This window comes from Kogia breviceps, chromosome 12, assembly GCF_026419965.1.
Source record: "Kogia breviceps isolate mKogBre1 chromosome 12, mKogBre1 haplotype 1, whole genome shotgun sequence".
In the NCBI taxonomy this organism is placed as follows: Eukaryota; Metazoa; Chordata; class Mammalia; order Artiodactyla; family Physeteridae; genus Kogia; species Kogia breviceps.
The window spans coordinates 78,805,982-78,823,882 of NC_081321.1; the positions used below are offsets into that span (position 1 = coordinate 78,805,982).

General features: G+C 39.8%; 1 protein-coding gene and 1 pseudogene across 5 annotated transcripts in view; both read right to left on the bottom strand.

Moving 5' to 3' along the window:
* Positions 1–17,901, bottom strand: part of NTN4 (netrin 4) — a 111,103-nt gene that overhangs the window by 66,642 nt on the left and 26,560 nt on the right. For 3 of the 5 annotated variants that reach the window (XM_059080285.2, XM_059080284.2, XM_067009916.1), the window contains exon 3: positions 4,014–4,292. The exons of the other annotated variants lie outside the window; for them this stretch is intronic. In XM_059080285.2, coding sequence (XP_058936268.1) covers positions 4,014–4,292 — 279 coding nt within the window. The remainder of the gene's footprint in view (positions 1–4,013; positions 4,293–17,901) is intronic. 5 annotated transcript variants of the gene reach the window in all.
* On the bottom strand, positions 982–3,028 carry LOC136792315 (small ribosomal subunit protein RACK1-like; annotated as a pseudogene).

Consider the following 17,901-nt stretch of genomic DNA (forward strand, 5'->3'; position numbering starts at 1 on the left):
TAGAACAGGATGAAAATCTAGGCTAGTTCTAGATCTTTCTAAGGAAAAGAACAGCAGTGATAAGGGAAAAGAGAGGAACATTAAAAATGCCTGCAAGTATTAAAGAGGAGAGCTTTCTTTCTTTTCACTTATATAAGACAGGAGACGGCATCTTTTCTTTTTCTTGTTCCAGTGGCAGCAGACTTACTGGTTTTCACAGAACACGATTTCTGTAATATGATCTGTTGTCAAGGTTCCTCAACCACTGGAGAACAGGCTGACGGTCAACGTCAGAGCTCCGTCTTCTCATGAAGCCTCGGACAGGGGCTGTTTCACATGCTGGATCCACAGAGGAACCCCCGACACTGCAGGGCGCTTCAGTTAAAGCTTCTGAAATATTACAATGGAGTGATTGGGAGGTTTGGGGGGGCTCGGACTTCCTTTCACATGTAAATTCTTACAGAAAAGCCGGAAATATAAGGATGGGGAAGATTTAGTTTAGAGCCACAAAGTTCTGGACACCAGCCATGGATGTTTCTGCCCCATTTCACTACATGTTCTTTTCTGAGAAACACATTGCCGAGTGTTGAGCACTGTAGTTGAAAAAGATGATTCACCCTCCCTCGTCCTCCGTGCGACTCTCACAACTGCAGAGGCAGAAGACAGGAAGGTTGTCTCCGTTCCCTCTCATCGGGGAACTCACTTGGTGACCTGGTGGATGTCATGAGCGAGGTAGCCCAGTTTTCTGGGCTACCCTGCCACAGAGACGTGGCTGACCTTTGTCACGTAGATGGAGAATTCCTTGGTCAGCCACTCTACCTGTTCAGGCATTAGCCCTGTGAAATAAAGCATGCCAATTTGGTCAGTGATGTGCTGCCCACTGTGGGAGAAGCCCTCTTTCTTGAGGCTGAGACAAGCTGAATCCGAATCTAATGACACAGTTGGCCATGCCTTTCACTTTTTGCAACCGTTGTTTTTGCAAATCCAGGCTGGTCACAATGGTTAAGGCAAGTCAGGGCTCCACTGAGAATACATGGGATGGGTCAAGATCTTCAAATGTGACTCCACCCTTTTGGCTTCCTCAGCATCTTTGTAGGACCACAGTGAAGGCTCCCACATGCTCACCATGTAAGCCCATGTTCTTGGCATAGTATCAGCAGAGACAAACGTGAATGCCCTCTTGAATGAAGTGGTGCACAGCCCAAACATCCATGTTACCATCACCACTGTCCAAGCCTTGGTAGGCTGACAGAAGATTGTAGAGAACAGTTGTATTTTAAGATTTTTGCCATCAGCAGACCAGGTCAGAGGGGTGTACTGGGTGGCTCTGCTTTGCTGCTCGTACTGATAACTTCTTGCTTCAGTTCATTTACAATGACCTTGCCCTCCAAGTCTCAGAGCTGGGTGTTGGGGCCCATGGTGGCACAGAGCCAGCAGTGGTTGAGGCTGAAGCACAGGGAATTGATGATGTCACCACCATCTGGCATATAAAGGTGCTTGCTTTTATTGAGGTGCCACAGCATGGCCTGGCCATCCTTGCCTTCAGAAGCACAGAGGGATCCATCTGGAGAGATAGTCACAGTGTTCAGGTGGCCCGGGGGGCTGATATGGTTGGACTTCAGTTTGCAGTATTCCAGGTTCCATACCTTGACCACCTTGTCCCGGGCACAGGAGATGATGATGGGATTGCTGCTATTGGGTGAGAAGCAGATGCGAGATACCCACTCCCAGTGGCTCTCACCCTGGACAGTGTATTTGCATACACACAGAGCATATAATAAAATCTTCCAGAATTTTCTCTTCAGCCTAAGAAAGTGTTGCTAACTCCTTGAAAGTTTACATTCAGAGGATTTACTTTAAAAAAAAAAAAAAAAAAAGAAACCACTGCTTTTTTTTTTTTTTGGCCATGTGGCATGCAGAATCTTATTTCCCCGACCAGGGATCGAAACCATGCCCCCCTGCAGTGGAAGCGTGGAGTCTTAACCACTGGACCACCAGGGAAGTCTCAAAACTATTGCTTCTAAATGCATACTCATGAATGTTTTATAAGCCTCTTGAGAACTCTGGTAATTTAGTTTGGTTGACCAGAGCCATTCAGGTTGTCTCATAGGTCATGAGACAAATCAAATATGGCCTATTCTGGGCCATGTTTGGGGGGCCTCTAAGCTTGTATCTGTCCTTTTGCTCAGGACTCTACCCTGAAATAATCTTATAAGGCTTGGATTACAAAGATAGTTGAGGAAACAAAACGCCAGTGTCGTGGTCTGTTTGGGCTGCTAGAACAAAGTACCATAGACTGGGTGGATGATAAATAACAGAAATTTATTTCTCACAGTTTTGGAGGCCAGAAGCCTGAGATCAAGGTGTCAGCATGGTCAGGTACTGGTAAAAGCGTTCTTCCAGGTTGTAGACTGCAGACTTCTCACTGTGTCCTCACATGGCAGAAACAGAGCTAGCTGTCTGGCCTCTTCTTTTAAGAGCACTGATCCCATTCATGAGGGCTCCCCTCTCATGACCTAATTACTTCCCAAAGGCTCCACCTCCATATACCATCACATTGGGATTAGGGTCTCAACATACAAGTTTGGGGGTGGGGACACAAACATTCAGTACATTGCAGCTGGCAGACTCACCTTCGCTAATGCACTTAAATATAATGGCAGAAATTTATCAGCATCTTACCTCATGCAGATTTTCTTGTTTTCAGTCTAGTTGGTTGACATGTATCTAGAATATCTAGGTTATTTTCTATTTGAATAATACCTGAACCCAATTAACTTAGGTATAACAAATTATTCCATCCTTTATTTGAAGCAATATTGGTTCAAATATCCATTAATGAGTAGGAAACTAGTAGATGTTTGTTGAATGAGTATTGCACTTCCTTCAACTTGGAAGCCCCAGATCCACTTCTAGAAGTAATAGCATTGTTTCTATTTTTGTAACTTCCTGGCTATTGTCCTAGTCATTTCAGTTACGCCAATGCTATTCTGCACCCCAGCAACTCAGCCCAGCTAACACGGACTATCCTGCTGGCTAACTGGTTCATGGTCCCTCACGGCCCTATCTATATCAGGGCTGGGAGAAAGAAGACAAATGTGTAAGTCTACTCTTTAAGTAATGAAGTAAGGATATTCTGAGGCCTTTTAAGTTTTATTTATTTATTTTTGGTTTGGTTTGATTAGAAGTATCAGAGCAAAATATAAAATGAAAGAATTAGAGTGCTCTCCTCCTTGCCTAATCCTCATTCATAGCTCTGGATGCATCCCAACAAGGTACTTGCTGTCTGAGCCACACTGTATGTACCTTTTTTGGAAGAAGATGAGGTGAGGACAATGACAGTAATTGTCATCATCTCCCTATTCCTATGTTGCTATCATTCAACCAAACACGTACTGAACACCTTCTTCTGGCTCAGGAAATACACCCGGTCCTGAGGATCTGAAGATCACACAGTCCCTGTCCTCAGGAAGTTCATGATCTCCTGGGAGATGCAAACAAGTAAAAGTTCAGAGGAAAGCGCAATGAGAAGTGTGAGCCTAGAGGAAAGAGCATTTAAGTCTGCCTTAGGGTGAGAGGCTACTCTTTACAGAGGAAAATTATTGTTTATTCTACTGGCTGGCCAGCAAAAGATACTGGGCGTTAAACTGAAGTTCTTATTTTTTCCACTCTAAAATCTACTTAACAATGGTACCCATTTACTGTCAAAGCTGGTTTCCGTGTGATAATGCCACAAATATGATTATGCCAACCTCTCCTACTGTTCACCTTACACTTTATATCTGGAAGTCATGGTACTAAAAACTGGCATGGATGTTTTCCAAGGAATCTGGTTATCATACTTGACTATTTATAATTCTAAAATGGAAGATTAAAAAACAAGTTCATAGGCACTTTATAGGATGGGCATGGAGTCGGAGGAGTGAATCAGCAGAGGAAGAAAGAAGAAGAACCATGTAAGCACAGACTCACTCTAAGGGAACTTAGACTACCAAATGATTTTTTTTTCGTAAGTGAGGACTTGTTTTACATACCACGTGGAATGCTCCAGGGGCCTTGACAGGTCTGAAGCCATCAACAGGTATACACTGATCAGCATGGCCATTACAGAAGCAGCTGCCCTTGACAATGAAATCATAGATTGCATAGTGTGTGAAATGTTGAGGCTTTGCATTCAGGCTGTTTCTCTGACAGGGACAAGACTGTCGTTTTAGCAGCTGCACACGGAGGTTGGTGATCTTTAGCTGCTCCTGCACTTTGGCACTGTAAGGGTTCTCCACATCATACGGTGGTGACAAAGCTCTGAAAATAACCTGTAAAGAAAAAGAAAATGCTGTGCATATATAGGACTGTGTGCAAACCCTGAACTATTTGCCCCATGTAGTCCTGGTTTGATTTATACCTTTTATTATCTGCAAGTGATAAGATAACAAGAGGTTTTCAGACCTTGATCACCCCTGGGGAAGAGCTGCCCTGTTATTCCAAGGAACAGATGTGCTGCCTGTTTGGATGCAGAAGAAGTATAAATTGAGTAATCAGCAGAAATCTGACTCTTGGGATGAAGGCAGCCATACAAAGATCTTGGGGGAAGAGCATTCTGGGCAGAGGAACAGCCAGTTTAAAGGCCTTGAAGTGGAATCAAGCTTGGCTTATCCAAGGAAGAACAAGACCAGTGTGACTAGAGTTCAGGCGACAAGGGGACAGTGGAGAGGAGGACAGAGGCCACGTATGACAGATCATGAATAGACAGCCCTTTAAAGGCCGTGGTAGAGTTATCCTAACTGGAGTGGGAAGCTATTAGAAGGTAACAGGCAGAGAAGTGATGTGATCTGATTTGCATTTTTAAAAAAGATAACTCTTTCTTGCTTCTACGAGGAGAATGGATTATAAAGGGTAAAGAATAGAAGCAGGAAGACCAGTTAGGAAGTGACTGCAAAGTAAAGATCCAGGGCTTCCCTGGTGGCGCAGTGGTTGAGAGTCCGCCTGCCGATGCAGGGGACACGGGTTCGAGCCCCGGTCCGGGAAGATCCCACCTGCCGCGAGGAGCGGCTGGGCCCGTGAGCCGTGGCCGCTGAGCCTGCGCGTCCGGAGACTGTGCTCCGCAGCGGGAGAGGCCACAACAGTGAGAGGCCTGCGTACCACCAAAAAAAAAAAGATCCAGGCACTTATATTTCTAAATGAGGTATGACCCTTTCAAAGACTCATCAGTTATTAATTGGGACCACTTTCGCTATGAGTATTTTGGGTTCTCCTTTTCTGGATCTGCCTTGCAACTTGTGGCATGCATCTGGAATATTTTTACTGGAAGTAAATATACAACCCTTTGAGGGTGGATTTGATTTCTAAAATTAGTCAGAAGTCACTTGAACCCAATGCAGTGAGTAATGTACCTGATCAAGTTAGTTAACAGAACTTTTGGTTAAATGCAAGGTGTAACTAAGTATTGAGACTTTTTATTGTGCAGGTTATAGACAGACTCTATAGGCAACTTAAGGCTTTAGTTCTGAGGAGGAAACCAGTGGGAGGAATGCTCAGAAGGGACAGACTTTGGATATGTCTGTGAGTCTATACATTATACAGGGGCAATAAAGTGGGCCTTGGGGTGGGGTGGTGCAAATTCTCTAGTGGACCTGTTACTTTGGAGGAGTAGAGGTTAGTGGAAAGGGAAATCACTGCCCATGGAAACCAATGAATATAAATATAATGTAACATGAAGCATTATTATAAGGAGGGCAACACTGTTACACCTCATTATGCAGTTAAAAAAAAAAACCTTAATCAATCTTGTTGATTTATATAGTAAGAAATACAAAGCTCCTCTGAAAAATTCTTAAGCATCTCTTGGCTTTTTAAAAATATGTCAAAAAAACAGAAATATTTTGATAACCACATACAGTCGTCCCTTGGTATCCGTGGGGGATCGGTTCCAGGCCCCCCTGGATACCAAATTTTGCAAATGCTCAAGTCCCTTAGTTGGCCCTCCATATCTGCAGATGTGGAGCCTGTGGATACAGAGGGCTGACTGTAGTATGAAAGTAAAGTAATTATTAAAAAGTAAGCTTTGGATAAACTCCCATTTAGAGAGAATGTATCTAAAAGTAACTTTCCAGAAAAAAAATTTTTTTCTTTAAGGAATACTTTGGATAGGAAAATTTCATTTTATAAATTGCTTTTGCACGGAAAGTATGAAAAGGCAAGAATCTACTCTGTAGGATCACATCTCCTGGTCTATTGGTACAGAGCTATTCTCAATGAAATATAACTTAAGGGAAGGTGATAATCAGCACTAGGCCTCCTATAGCCAATTCTCCATCCAGCAGCCAGAGTGATTCTCTATTAACAGAAATTGGACCATGTCCTTGCTTAGATCTACACGCACCTAAAGACCTCCCATTTCTCTCAGAATAAAATACAAAGTCCTTATAATGGCCCTGCTTTTTTTTTTTCTTAGTGCTATTACCACCTGCACATTTTAGTTGTAGTTGCTTAATGTTTTACTGTCTTCCCCATCTAGAATGTAAACTTGTTTTTGTTTTTTTTTTGCTACGTGGCATGTGGAATCTTAGTTCCCAGACCAGGGATAGAACCAGTGCCCCCTGCAGTGGAAGCACAGTTTTAACCACTTCACCACCAGGGAAGTCCCTAGAATGTAAACTTCTTGAGCAGAGTCACTGGTGTATCCCAGGACAGTGCCTGGCACAGAATAAGTATTCAATAAATTTTTGGTAAATGAATTGATTAATTATAACATTGTTCTTGGCATTCAAATAATAGGTGAGAATTTCAAATAACTTCCTTTTACAGGGTCCTAAACAGACTCACATACTGAATTCATGTCATAGCACCAGAAGGGGACAAGTAAGAAGTTGTATTAAAGCAATAGTTACAAATAATGAATTATTAACCAGTATCTGCATATGTAGCTAATTTTGAACTTGCAAAACTTAAAAAAGTTGTATCTTAAACAATATTCTGCACCATTTATTCACATGGAAAGTGGTAGAAAGCAACATATTATGGAATAAAATTTTCCAATAAACAATATGTCACCTATTTGAAAGTCAATATAGAATTAATGTCTTTTTCTTTTAACAACAGCCTAAATCAGAACATGATTTCATATTTTGAATCATTAAAAATTTTTTTAAAAAAGCATCGAATCCATTGTGAGCTTTACATGGGGTTTATTTTCCATATGACTCTCAAACACTGGCATTATGTTAGACATTTGTGAAGAACTCTCGCTCTAAATAAGATCAGTGATGTGGCTACCTCCCAATTTATCAACCACAGTGGTGCAAAGACATGGAAAAAGGTAACCAGTGCTAACTAAATAAGTATTCCACTGAAAAGTCTATTGCATACTACACCGACACCCACCCATCCTTTTCCTGAACATGGGTTGCAACTGTTTGCTGTCTCTGCTCCTGGAACATATTTACCCTTGACATTTACCCTAGTTCCCTCTCTCTCCCTCCCCGTGAGAATTGTTCAGCACATGCAAGACTACAGGAAGATCTGTCAAGGTTTGTAGGAACTTAGAAGCTCTTTTGCTTCCTGGACCCAGACTGTGGAAGCTGAATGGCGGCTCTGTGCTTGGTGTGCATGACACCACAGTTGGCACGCTGATATCAGCAGGGAACGGACATCATGACCCCTGAGGCTGCGTGCTGGAAAGGAGACAGCAGAGTGCCACAGACACAAAAGTGGATGGGAATTTAAACCATGAAATCTTTTTTCCAGAAAGGAGACGCCTTAATCTGATACCCTGGGAAATGGATCTACCCTGTGTCAGGAAACAAAGAGTGTGCCAATCCAGATGCTTCAAACTTCTGGCAGGTCGCCTTTTGGGTCCCACCCAGTTTTTCTTCAAATATCCCCAGAAGAAGCCTGTATGGCACTACTTAAATGAAGGAAGAAAAAGTGTAGAAGCCCTCCATATAATATCAGCCTCTTCTGTTTTTGTCCCCATCAGGAACTGGATGTACCTATGGGCCCATCGCTGTTCCTCTGCCTGTGATTGCTTCTGGAGATGCACTCCTAACAAGACAGAGTTAAAAAGCCAGAGGGGGATTAGGGTCAAGCGCACTTTGATGTTTCCAGCTTGTTAGTGCCATTGGCCAGGATTGCATGATTTTTTTTTTTTAACTAAGAAATTTGATTATGTTTTAGTGATTAATACTATGCTCATTACAGAAAAATCTGTCACTCAAAATGTAGAAGACGGGCTTCCCTGGTGGCGCAGTGGTTGAGAGTCCGCCTGCCAATGCAGGGGACATGGGTTCGTGCCCCAGTCCGGGAAGATCCCACATGCCGCGGAGCAGCTAAGCCCGTGAGCCATGGCCACTGAGCCTGCGCGTCCAGAGCCTGTGCTCTGCAACCGGAGAGGCCACAACAGTGAGAAGCCCGCGTACCGCAAAAAAAAAAAAAAAAAAAAAAAAAAAAAAAATGTAGAAGACATTAAAAAACTACAATTCAATCCATTCAAAGGCAACCAGGGATACCAGCTTGATAATATTTTTCCATCTAAACTTCTATAGTATACATATAGAATATAATAAACAACTTTGTTTCAACTTAGCAATACCTTGTGAATATTCTTGCAAATCATTAAAAATAACTCTACATATGTCAGTAGTTCTCAAAGTGTGGCCCCCAGACTAATATCATCAGTATCAACCTGGAAACTTGTTAGAAATGTAAATTCTTGGGCCCTACACCAGACTGACAAATCAAAAATTCTGGAGGTGGGGCCCAGAAATCTGTGCTTCAACAAGCCTTCCAAGTGATTCTGATGCACAATAAATTTTGAGAAACACCACTACATAATTTAAAACCTGGTTAGAATTCCATTGTGTGGCGATGACATAATTTATTCAGCCAGACTGCTACTGTTAGTCATCTAAGTTGTTTCCAACTTTTCAGTATAGCATCACAATGTACAATCTTGTAGCTAGAATATGGAAGTTTATAATAATATCCTGACACATTTCCAAATGAGAAAATCAAGAGTTAAAGGAATACATAGTTTTAAAAGCTATCTGAGTTTCTTGAATGAATCATGGACCCTTTCCTACATAATCTTTGAAATCTTCACATTTCTCTGGTCTTGTCTCACTTCTCTAATCCTGGAATCCCTCAAACTTTGCCTAAGGATCTGGATTCTTGGTTTAGGTTCTGCCATTTCTTATGCCCCACTAAAACAAAGAGATCTTTAAGAAGTTGTGAACAAGTTAGAATCACCTATATGTTCTTTCTTTTCTAGAATACTTACAAAAAAACTCTCAATAATACTGATAATTAGTAAAAATTGTATGCTATATGTGTTATTTATACTCTGAGATAGAAATTTCAACAGACTATTAACACAGTGTGAACAGAATAAGAAGTAGAGGAAGTATTTGGTACGTAACAATCAAGGAATTCTTTCAGTATTGAACTCATACCTGACATATTGCTTTGTACCTAAAATTTTATTGCCTGTGTTGAATCATAATAATTTGAGAAACTTAGTTATCACATTAAAAAAAAAAACTTTTCAGCTGCTAGCTTGAGGAATATTTCAGGTCCAAGTTGATTACCCATCCCATGGACTCCTCTGGCACTTGCTCTTTCCATGACAGCATTTTTACACTAGTACATTGTTATTGCCTATTTACTTGTCTGTATCTCACATTAGACTCTGCTCAGTGGGCAGGCATCTTGTTTGTCTGGTGAACAGCTGTGTCCCCCAGCATGTCCCACAGTCTTTGGCATATTGTAGCATTTCATAATTATGTTGAACGAATAAATGAATGAATGATTTCTCCAAATAGCATTTTTTAAAAGGAGAAGCCAAATAGGGAATAGGGTTTAGAAAAATAAAGAAAGCAAGATGGTCTTACCACCAGTTCTGCACTCTTGATGAGGAGTATGTGAACACACACATTTGTATAAATACCTATGTAAAAATAGGTAATACATTTCAAATGGCTTTATGGATTCTTTCTCTTCAGTAGCACACAAGATCTTTCATGTTCTTCAGAAAGCAGATCAGGCAGGCATGAGCCAGCACCCAAACACATACAAATACTAGATATTTCCCATAGTTTCTGGTCTAGTTTTCTTAGTTACCAAAAATAGAAGCTTCACGATCATAACTGCAACTGTTATTTAATGGTTTTTGAAACCCTAGACATCTTCATATTCTCAAAAGAGCAGCTTTTGGTTTCAGTGATTTTCTCTATTTTTCTATTTCATTTTTGCTTTTATCTTTATTACTTTCTTCTGCTTCCTTTGGGTTTAATTTTCTTTTCTTTTACTAGTTTCTTAAAATGGAACGGTAGATCATTGATTTGAGACCTTCTTTTCCCCTAAGTGCTTCTTTAGCTGCAGCTCGTAAATTTTTCTATGTTGTGTTTTCATTTTTAATTCAGTTCAAATGCTTTCTAATTTTCCTTTTGATGTCTTCTTTGACCCATGGGTTATTCAAAAATATGTTATTTAATTTCTAAATATTTGGGGATTTCCCAAATACCTTCCTATTATTGATTTCTAAGTAATTTCTTTGTGGTCAGGGAATATACTTTGTATGATTTGAATCCTTTTACATTTATTGGTACTTGTTTTATGGCCCAGAATATGGTCTATCTTGATAAATGCTCCCGTGCCCTTGAAAAGACTGTATATACTACTGTTGCTGGTGAAGTGTTATATAAATGTTAATTAGATCAAGTTGTTTGACAGTGTTATTCAAATCATCTATATCCTCACTGATTTTCTCTGCTTGTTCTGTCAATTTCAGAGAGAAAGTTGTTGAAATCTCCAACTATAATTATCAATTTATCTATTCCTTCTTGCAGTTCTTGCTTCATGCACTTTGAAGCCTTGTTATTAGGTGCATAAACATGTAAGGTTGTTATATTCTCTTGATTAATTGGCTCTTGATCAGTATGAAATGTCCCTCTTTATCCCTGGTAATATTCTCTTATCTGAAATCTACTTTGTCTGATAATAATATAGCCACTATCAAAAGCTTTTGATTAGTGTTAGCATGGTATATCTTTTTCCATTCTCCTTTTAACTTACTTATGTCTTAATATTTAAAGTGGATTTCTTATAAGCAGAATAATTGTGTCTTTTAAAAATTTTTATTCAATTTGATAATCTCTGCCTTTAATTGGAGTGTTTAGACCTTTTAAATTTAATGTGATTGTTGATATATGTTTGTGTTTAATCTACCATCTTGCTTTTTGCTTTATATTCTGTCCCCTTCTTTTTCTCTCTTCTGTTGGATTGAACATTTTAGGGTCCTTTTTACTTCTGTTTCTGTTTATTAGTTATAACTCTTTTATAAAAAATAGTGATTGCTTTAGGGTTTATAGTATACATCTTTAACTTAGCACAGTCTATCTTTAAATAATGTTTACCACTTCACATATACTTTAAGACACTTACAGCAGTGTACTCCCATTTCCTCCCCTCAATCTGTGTTGTTTTCATGCATTTGACTTCTATATATATTATAAAGCCCATAACACATTGTTAATATTTTTTCTCTAAAAAGTCAATTATCTTTTAAAGAGATTTTAAAAATAAGAAAACAATTATTTTACATGTAGCCACCTATTTTCCCTTTTTGATAATCTTCTTGCCTTTGCACAGATCTAGATATCCATCTGGTATCATTTTTCTTCTGCCTGAAGGATTTTTTTTTTAACATTTCCTGTAGTGCAGCTCTGCTGGTATTTTTTTTTTTTTTTTTGCTTTTTTATGCCTGAAAAATTCTTTATTTCTTCATTTAAAAAATATTTATGTATTTATTTATTCTTGGCTGCATTGGGTCTTCGTTGCTGCTGCGCACAGGCTTTCTCTAGTTGTGGTGAGCGGGGGCTACTCTTTGTTGCAGTGCACAGGCTTCTCATTGCAGTGGCTTCTCTTGTTGCAGAGCACAGGCTCTAGGCTTACAGCCTTCAGTAGTGGTGGCGTGTGGCCTCAGTAGTTGTGGCGCACGGCCTTAGTTGCTCCACTGCATATGGGATCTTCCCAGACCAGGACTTGAACCCGTGTCCCCTGCATTGGCAAGCAGATTCTCAACCACTCTGCCACCAGGGAAGTCCCTTCTTCTTCATTTTTGAAAGCTATTTTTGCCAGGTATAGAAGTCTAGGTTAATAATTTTTTTTGCTTTCAGGATTCTGCCCCACTGTCTTTTGGCTTGCATTGTTCTTGTACAAAAGCTGCCATTCTTGTATTTGTTCTTTTGTACATATGTGTTATTTTTTCCCCCCTCTTGCTGCTTCAAGGTTTTGTCTTTACTATTGGTTGTAAAACTATTTGATTATGATGTGCCTTGGGGTATTTTTCTTCCTGTTTCATGTGTTTAAGTTTTGTTGTACTTCTTGGACCTGTGGATTTATAGTTACAATCAAATTTAGAAAAATTTCAGTGATTATTTCTTAAATTTTCTGTTCCCCTCCTCTCTGTTCTCTCCTTTTTTCTGCATTTTTTTCTCCCTGCGTTTGGATCATATTTCTATTGCTATATATTGAACTTCACAAATCTTCGCTTCTGTAGTTTCTAACCTACTAATCCCATTCCTTTTTTTTTTTTTTTGGCTGTGCCACATAGCTTGTGGGATCTTAGTTCCCCGACCAGGGATCAAACCTGGGCCACCACCAGGGAAGCCTGTGAATTTTACCTTGTTGATTGCTGGGATATTTTTGTATTCTTGAGCTCTTTTCTGGGGTGCAGTTACTTGGAAATAGCTCGCTCCTTTTGAGACTTGCTTTTAAGTTTTGTTAGGTGGGGCCGATACATTCATTAGTATTGGGCTGGCTCTGCACGTTTACTCAGGCAGTACCCTTCTAATTACTCTACTGATGCATCACAAGGTTGAATTATAAGGTTTTCCACTCTGGCTGACTAGTCCTGGTCCTATATGACCTCTGAGGATTTTCTCCCTCTGTCCTTTAGGGTGGTTCTTTCTTTGGCCTCAGGTAGTTTTCTTAAACACATGTGTTGATCAGTACTCAGTTGCAGACTTGAGGGGGACCATCTATTGATCTCTGGAAGCCTCTTCCAGTGCAGCTGTTTCTTCTCTGGTACTCTGCCCTGCAAACTCTAGCCACCTTGGCCTTCCCAGACTCTCAGCTCTTTAATTCAGGAAATCCATTAGGCTCCTCCTAGGTTCCTCCTCCCTGTACTCCAGCCTGGAAACTCCAGGCAATAAGCTGGGGCAATCATAGGGTTCACCTCATTTGCTTTTGCTCTCTCAGGGATCACTGTCCTCTGCTGCCTGATGTGTAACACCTGAAAACATGTTTCACATAGTTTGTCCATTTTTTTTTTTAAGTTGTTTCAGGCAGTAGGGTTAGTCTGGTTCTCGTTATTACATCTTGGCTGAGAGCTGAAGTCTAAAGAACCAAGAGAGCTTAATTGTGTAAAATACAATTTATAAAACTGTAATTGGACTAAGCCCTTATTTTTGTATAAAAATATCATAGAAATGACATATTGAAATTTTCATAATAAAGCTAGAAGTGTGGTTCCATTCAACAGATAAAAAGGCTTGAAGAACAAATGAGTTTTCTTATGGGGCTTATCAAACTAAGAAATAGGAAAAATAATTGAAAACATAAGCATTTAAACTTTATAAGTTTATTTGATAATTCAATTTTGGTAATTTGCATATTTTAATAGGTAAACCTTCACTATAACTTTCTTTATAATTTATGATACTTATTATAATCTTCTACTTTATATTTTTATGCTATGCTGCAATGCATCTTTGTATTCCCATGTACTACTGTCTGATAGATTCTCAACAATACATATTGAAAGACTGAGTCAATATAGAATCATGCTAAGACAGGTTTATTTTTATTTTCTGATACAAGAATAATAATATGGGAATTCCCTTGCGGTCGGTGGTTAGGAATCTGCACTTCCACTGCAGAGGGCATGGGTTTGATCCCTGGTCAGGGAACTAAAATCCCACATGCTGCATGGCGTGGCCACCCCCCAAGATAATAATAATATAAATATAATAAAATTTTATTTATATAATGTGAATTTTATTCATAAGAGAATATACTAGGCACATAGTACTTCACAAGAAAGTTTATCATCTTAAAAGTATCTTAGTTGTTTGCTAATCTTATACCACTTAAAAGTTTTACTTAAAAATTTTACTTTATTGAAAAAAAATGGATTTACTATTAGTCAATATTAAAATACTTTTTGAGTACCAAATTTGAATAATGTATTTTCAGTAATAAATTTACACCAACTGCCAGGATGACAACCTATTTAGAGAGGAATCCCTGGTACTTTTGCCTAATATAATCTACAGTAATAACTAACTCTATATTAGAAAAATAATCACACTTCTTTCCTACTCTACTTAAGCCTGGTTAGAATAACATCTGTATTAAGAAATATTTCCTTTACCGATGCCCTTTTCTTCTTGATTTCATTTTTTAAAAATATGTAAAAACGTTTTTGCTTCCATAGGCAAAACTATAATATAGAGTCTATCTAGAAAAGTCTCATATTATTGATGTCCTCTCCCTCCTCTGAAGGCAGTGCCTTTTACTTGTTCTTAGTTTTCCTTCCAGTGTTTCTTTTGGCAATATATATATATGTTTTATTCCCTTTTAAAAATTATGTTAAATATAAAAATGTATTTACCTCTTTTTCAATGGAAAAAGAAAATAAGAAATATTTCCAATTACATTACAAAGTCATCATTTGTTTTATGTGGTTGTTTACTAGTCGTTTACAAACAGCATCTGATAAATTCATTTTGAATCTCATAACTACTACACATTGACAACTGTTCTGTTTATTGTTAGGTTGATGACACACCTAAGACCTAAACATAGAAACTGATATATTTGTCTTCATTTCTACTGTTTATCAAGCTATCTCAACACTGCAAATTCCCATACTTAAAAAGTTCCTAAAAAAAAAAAAAAAAAAAAAAAGTTCCTAAAATTTAGTGGGATTCACACACTCTAGTTTTCTATTGTCACCACACAAACAAGGATGGCTTTATATCAACTGACTTCTGAAGTTAGTTGCTGGCACCATTTAAGTTGAAGTTTTAGGAATTTGAGATGAAAAGCTCAAAGAGCACAGATTCTTTGAGTACATGTACCCTAATATGTTTTTGAAACCAGCTTTCTGCTTTCCTGGGTAGGTAACCTTTGGGAAAGTATGTGAAGTTTCAGGCTTTTTAAGGGTTGCCGTGAGTAGAGAGTTCCGGTTTCATGGAGAGAGAAGGCTGGACAAGGAAAAGATAGCATAATTAACAGGTGGGCATCTGTGGCGGAGCAGCTGGTTGGTTTAATTTTAGAACATTTGTCCTTGTCTGTGCCACTTTAAGTAGAGCACCTACTTGTCTTAGAGAAGTGTGTCTGTCTTTGGGCAGTGCCAAAATCCTTCTGCTTACACTCTAGAGCATTAAGCACCCTTTTTCATCAGATAGCCCACCTTTTAAAGTGGGAGAGTCTTATCTACTCAACTAGTTCTTCTAAGATAGGACAATATAAGCTAATAAAGCTCTCAATGGAGCAAGCTGAGGAATGCAGTGCACTCAAGTGACTTACTTGTACTATAATAACCTCGATTTGTAAGTACACAAAAGCCTCTTTGCATGTTTCAAGGGCATATTTACAGTTTTAAAATGTTGAAAAGGCAGCTTCTTAAATATCTTCAGAGGGAAGGGAAACGACAGAATGGGCAAGGAGGAACAAGAAACAAGACAGAAGACCAAAATAAAAATAAAGATTGGGGCTAAAAATAAATTTTAAAACATTTTTCAATACATTTGGAATCCTTGCTTTTCCTTTGCCCTCAGTACTTGGAGTCATAGGATTTGAGTGTCAAAAGAGTCCTTAGCGGGCTTCCCTGGTGGCGCAGTGGTTGAGAGTCCGCATGCCGATGCAGGAGACACGGGTTCATGCCCCGGTCCGGGAAGATCCCACATGCAGCGGAGCGGCTGGGCCCGTGAGCCATGGCCGCTGCGCCTGCGCGTCCGGAGCCTGTGCTCCGCAACGGGAGAGGCCACAACAGTGAGAGGCCCGCGTACTACAAAAAAAAAAAAAAAAAAAAAAAAGAGTCCTTAGCAATTGATGATCTAGTCCGACTAGTGGAAACTGAGGCACAGAGTGCTTAAAGTGATTCGCCAAAGGTCAATCCATAGGCTTGTGACAGAGCTAAGACTAGCACCCAGTTTCCTGACCTCCAATCGAATGATTTTTCCATTATATCCCCACTTTATACTTGTTTGGCAGCTAGCCATTCCTGAATTAAACTTAAATCTAAAGTGGAGGATTAAGGAAAATATTATATATGATTTGTCCCACTTCCACCTGTCATCTTAATAATGGATGGGACTAACTGTGCCTGCCACCTTTATTTATTTATTTTTTTTTTTTGCGGTATGCGGGCCTCTCACTGCTGTGGCCTCTCCCGTTGCGGAGCACAGGCTCCGGACGCGCAGGCTCAGCGGCCATGGCTCACGGGCCCAGCCGCTCCGCGGCATGTGGGATCTTCCCGGACCGGGGCACGAACCCGTGACCCCTGCAACGGCAGGCGGATTCTCAACCACTGCGCCACCAGGGAAGCCCTGCCACCTTTATTGTATTCATGGATGTTAATAACTGTACCCTTTGTAAAAGTAACGATACCTAGTCTTGTTTGGCTCACAGGGATACAGTGAAGATTTTTTAAAAGATATCAGATATAGAAACACCTTGCAAAATTACTGCTCTTTATAAATACAATTGATTGGTGAATAGCTTTTTATTAGGGACCTGCCTTGTTTTGGCCAGTCTCTCTTCTTTGAGACTGAGCCCTATCAGTAAATGCAGCCCAGTGGCTAGGATTCATTGACGGGGGCCCTTCAGATGTGGATTGTATGTCAGCCTGACATAACTTCTCAGCATTTACCTTCTGTTTCCTAGAACCATGTTCGGCCTACAGTCTGGAATACCCTCTGCTTCATCTTGGGTCACTGATACCTTCTGTTTGCCTCACTGATGCTGGAAATTGCATGCATGATCTCTCTGCTGTCACTGCCTGTGAAAATTCCAATTCTTGCTCCCTCTCTTTGTAATCAACTTTATATACTCCAATCATACTGAACACCTTTCTGTTCCTAGAAAGCTCCATGGTCTCTCTCCCTTCCCTTCCCAGCCTTCGCCCACAAAATTCTACTGCTTGTAATACTTTTCACACCTCTTTGCCACTGTCACCCACTGCTTGACCCCATTACTTGGCCAACTCATTACCTATCTTTTAGGTGTCATCTTAGATGTCACTTTCTTCACCATTCCTCTCCACCGCAAGCCTAGACAAGATGTTCTTCCAATGTGCTAGTTCAAGCACCTGTTATTTCTTTCCGACTTAAAACTTAACCATGTCTATTTTAATTGCTTATATTCCTCTCTAGACTGTGAGCCCCATGAGTGCAGAGGGCCTTGTTTGCTTGCCTACCAGTGTATAGCAAATGCTTGGCACATAGAAGAGTTAACACATATTTGTGGAAAGATGATACTCATGCTTGATAAGGATTTACATGTCACAAACTGCGTTCACCTTTATTTATCTCATTTCATCCTTACAGTAAACCTATGGTGTGGTTATTATTCATATCCATTTTTCAGATATAGAAACCCTGAGAACGTGTTAGTTGACATGTCCAAACTCACCTACCTAGTAAGTGACAGAGCTAGTGCTTGAACCCAGGTTGTTGGAGTCCAAGTTCAGTGTTATTATCATTACATCACAACTAATTTTGTTTGGTTATAGAATAATTAAAAGCCTAAAGCAGGTGATCAGGGGATGGAAATAATTAGAGCTTCTCTTCAGGAGAATAAATCTGGCAAATAGAAGAGCTTGAACCATGGTGGAGGCAGTGGGGGAAGGGTGGGGCAGAA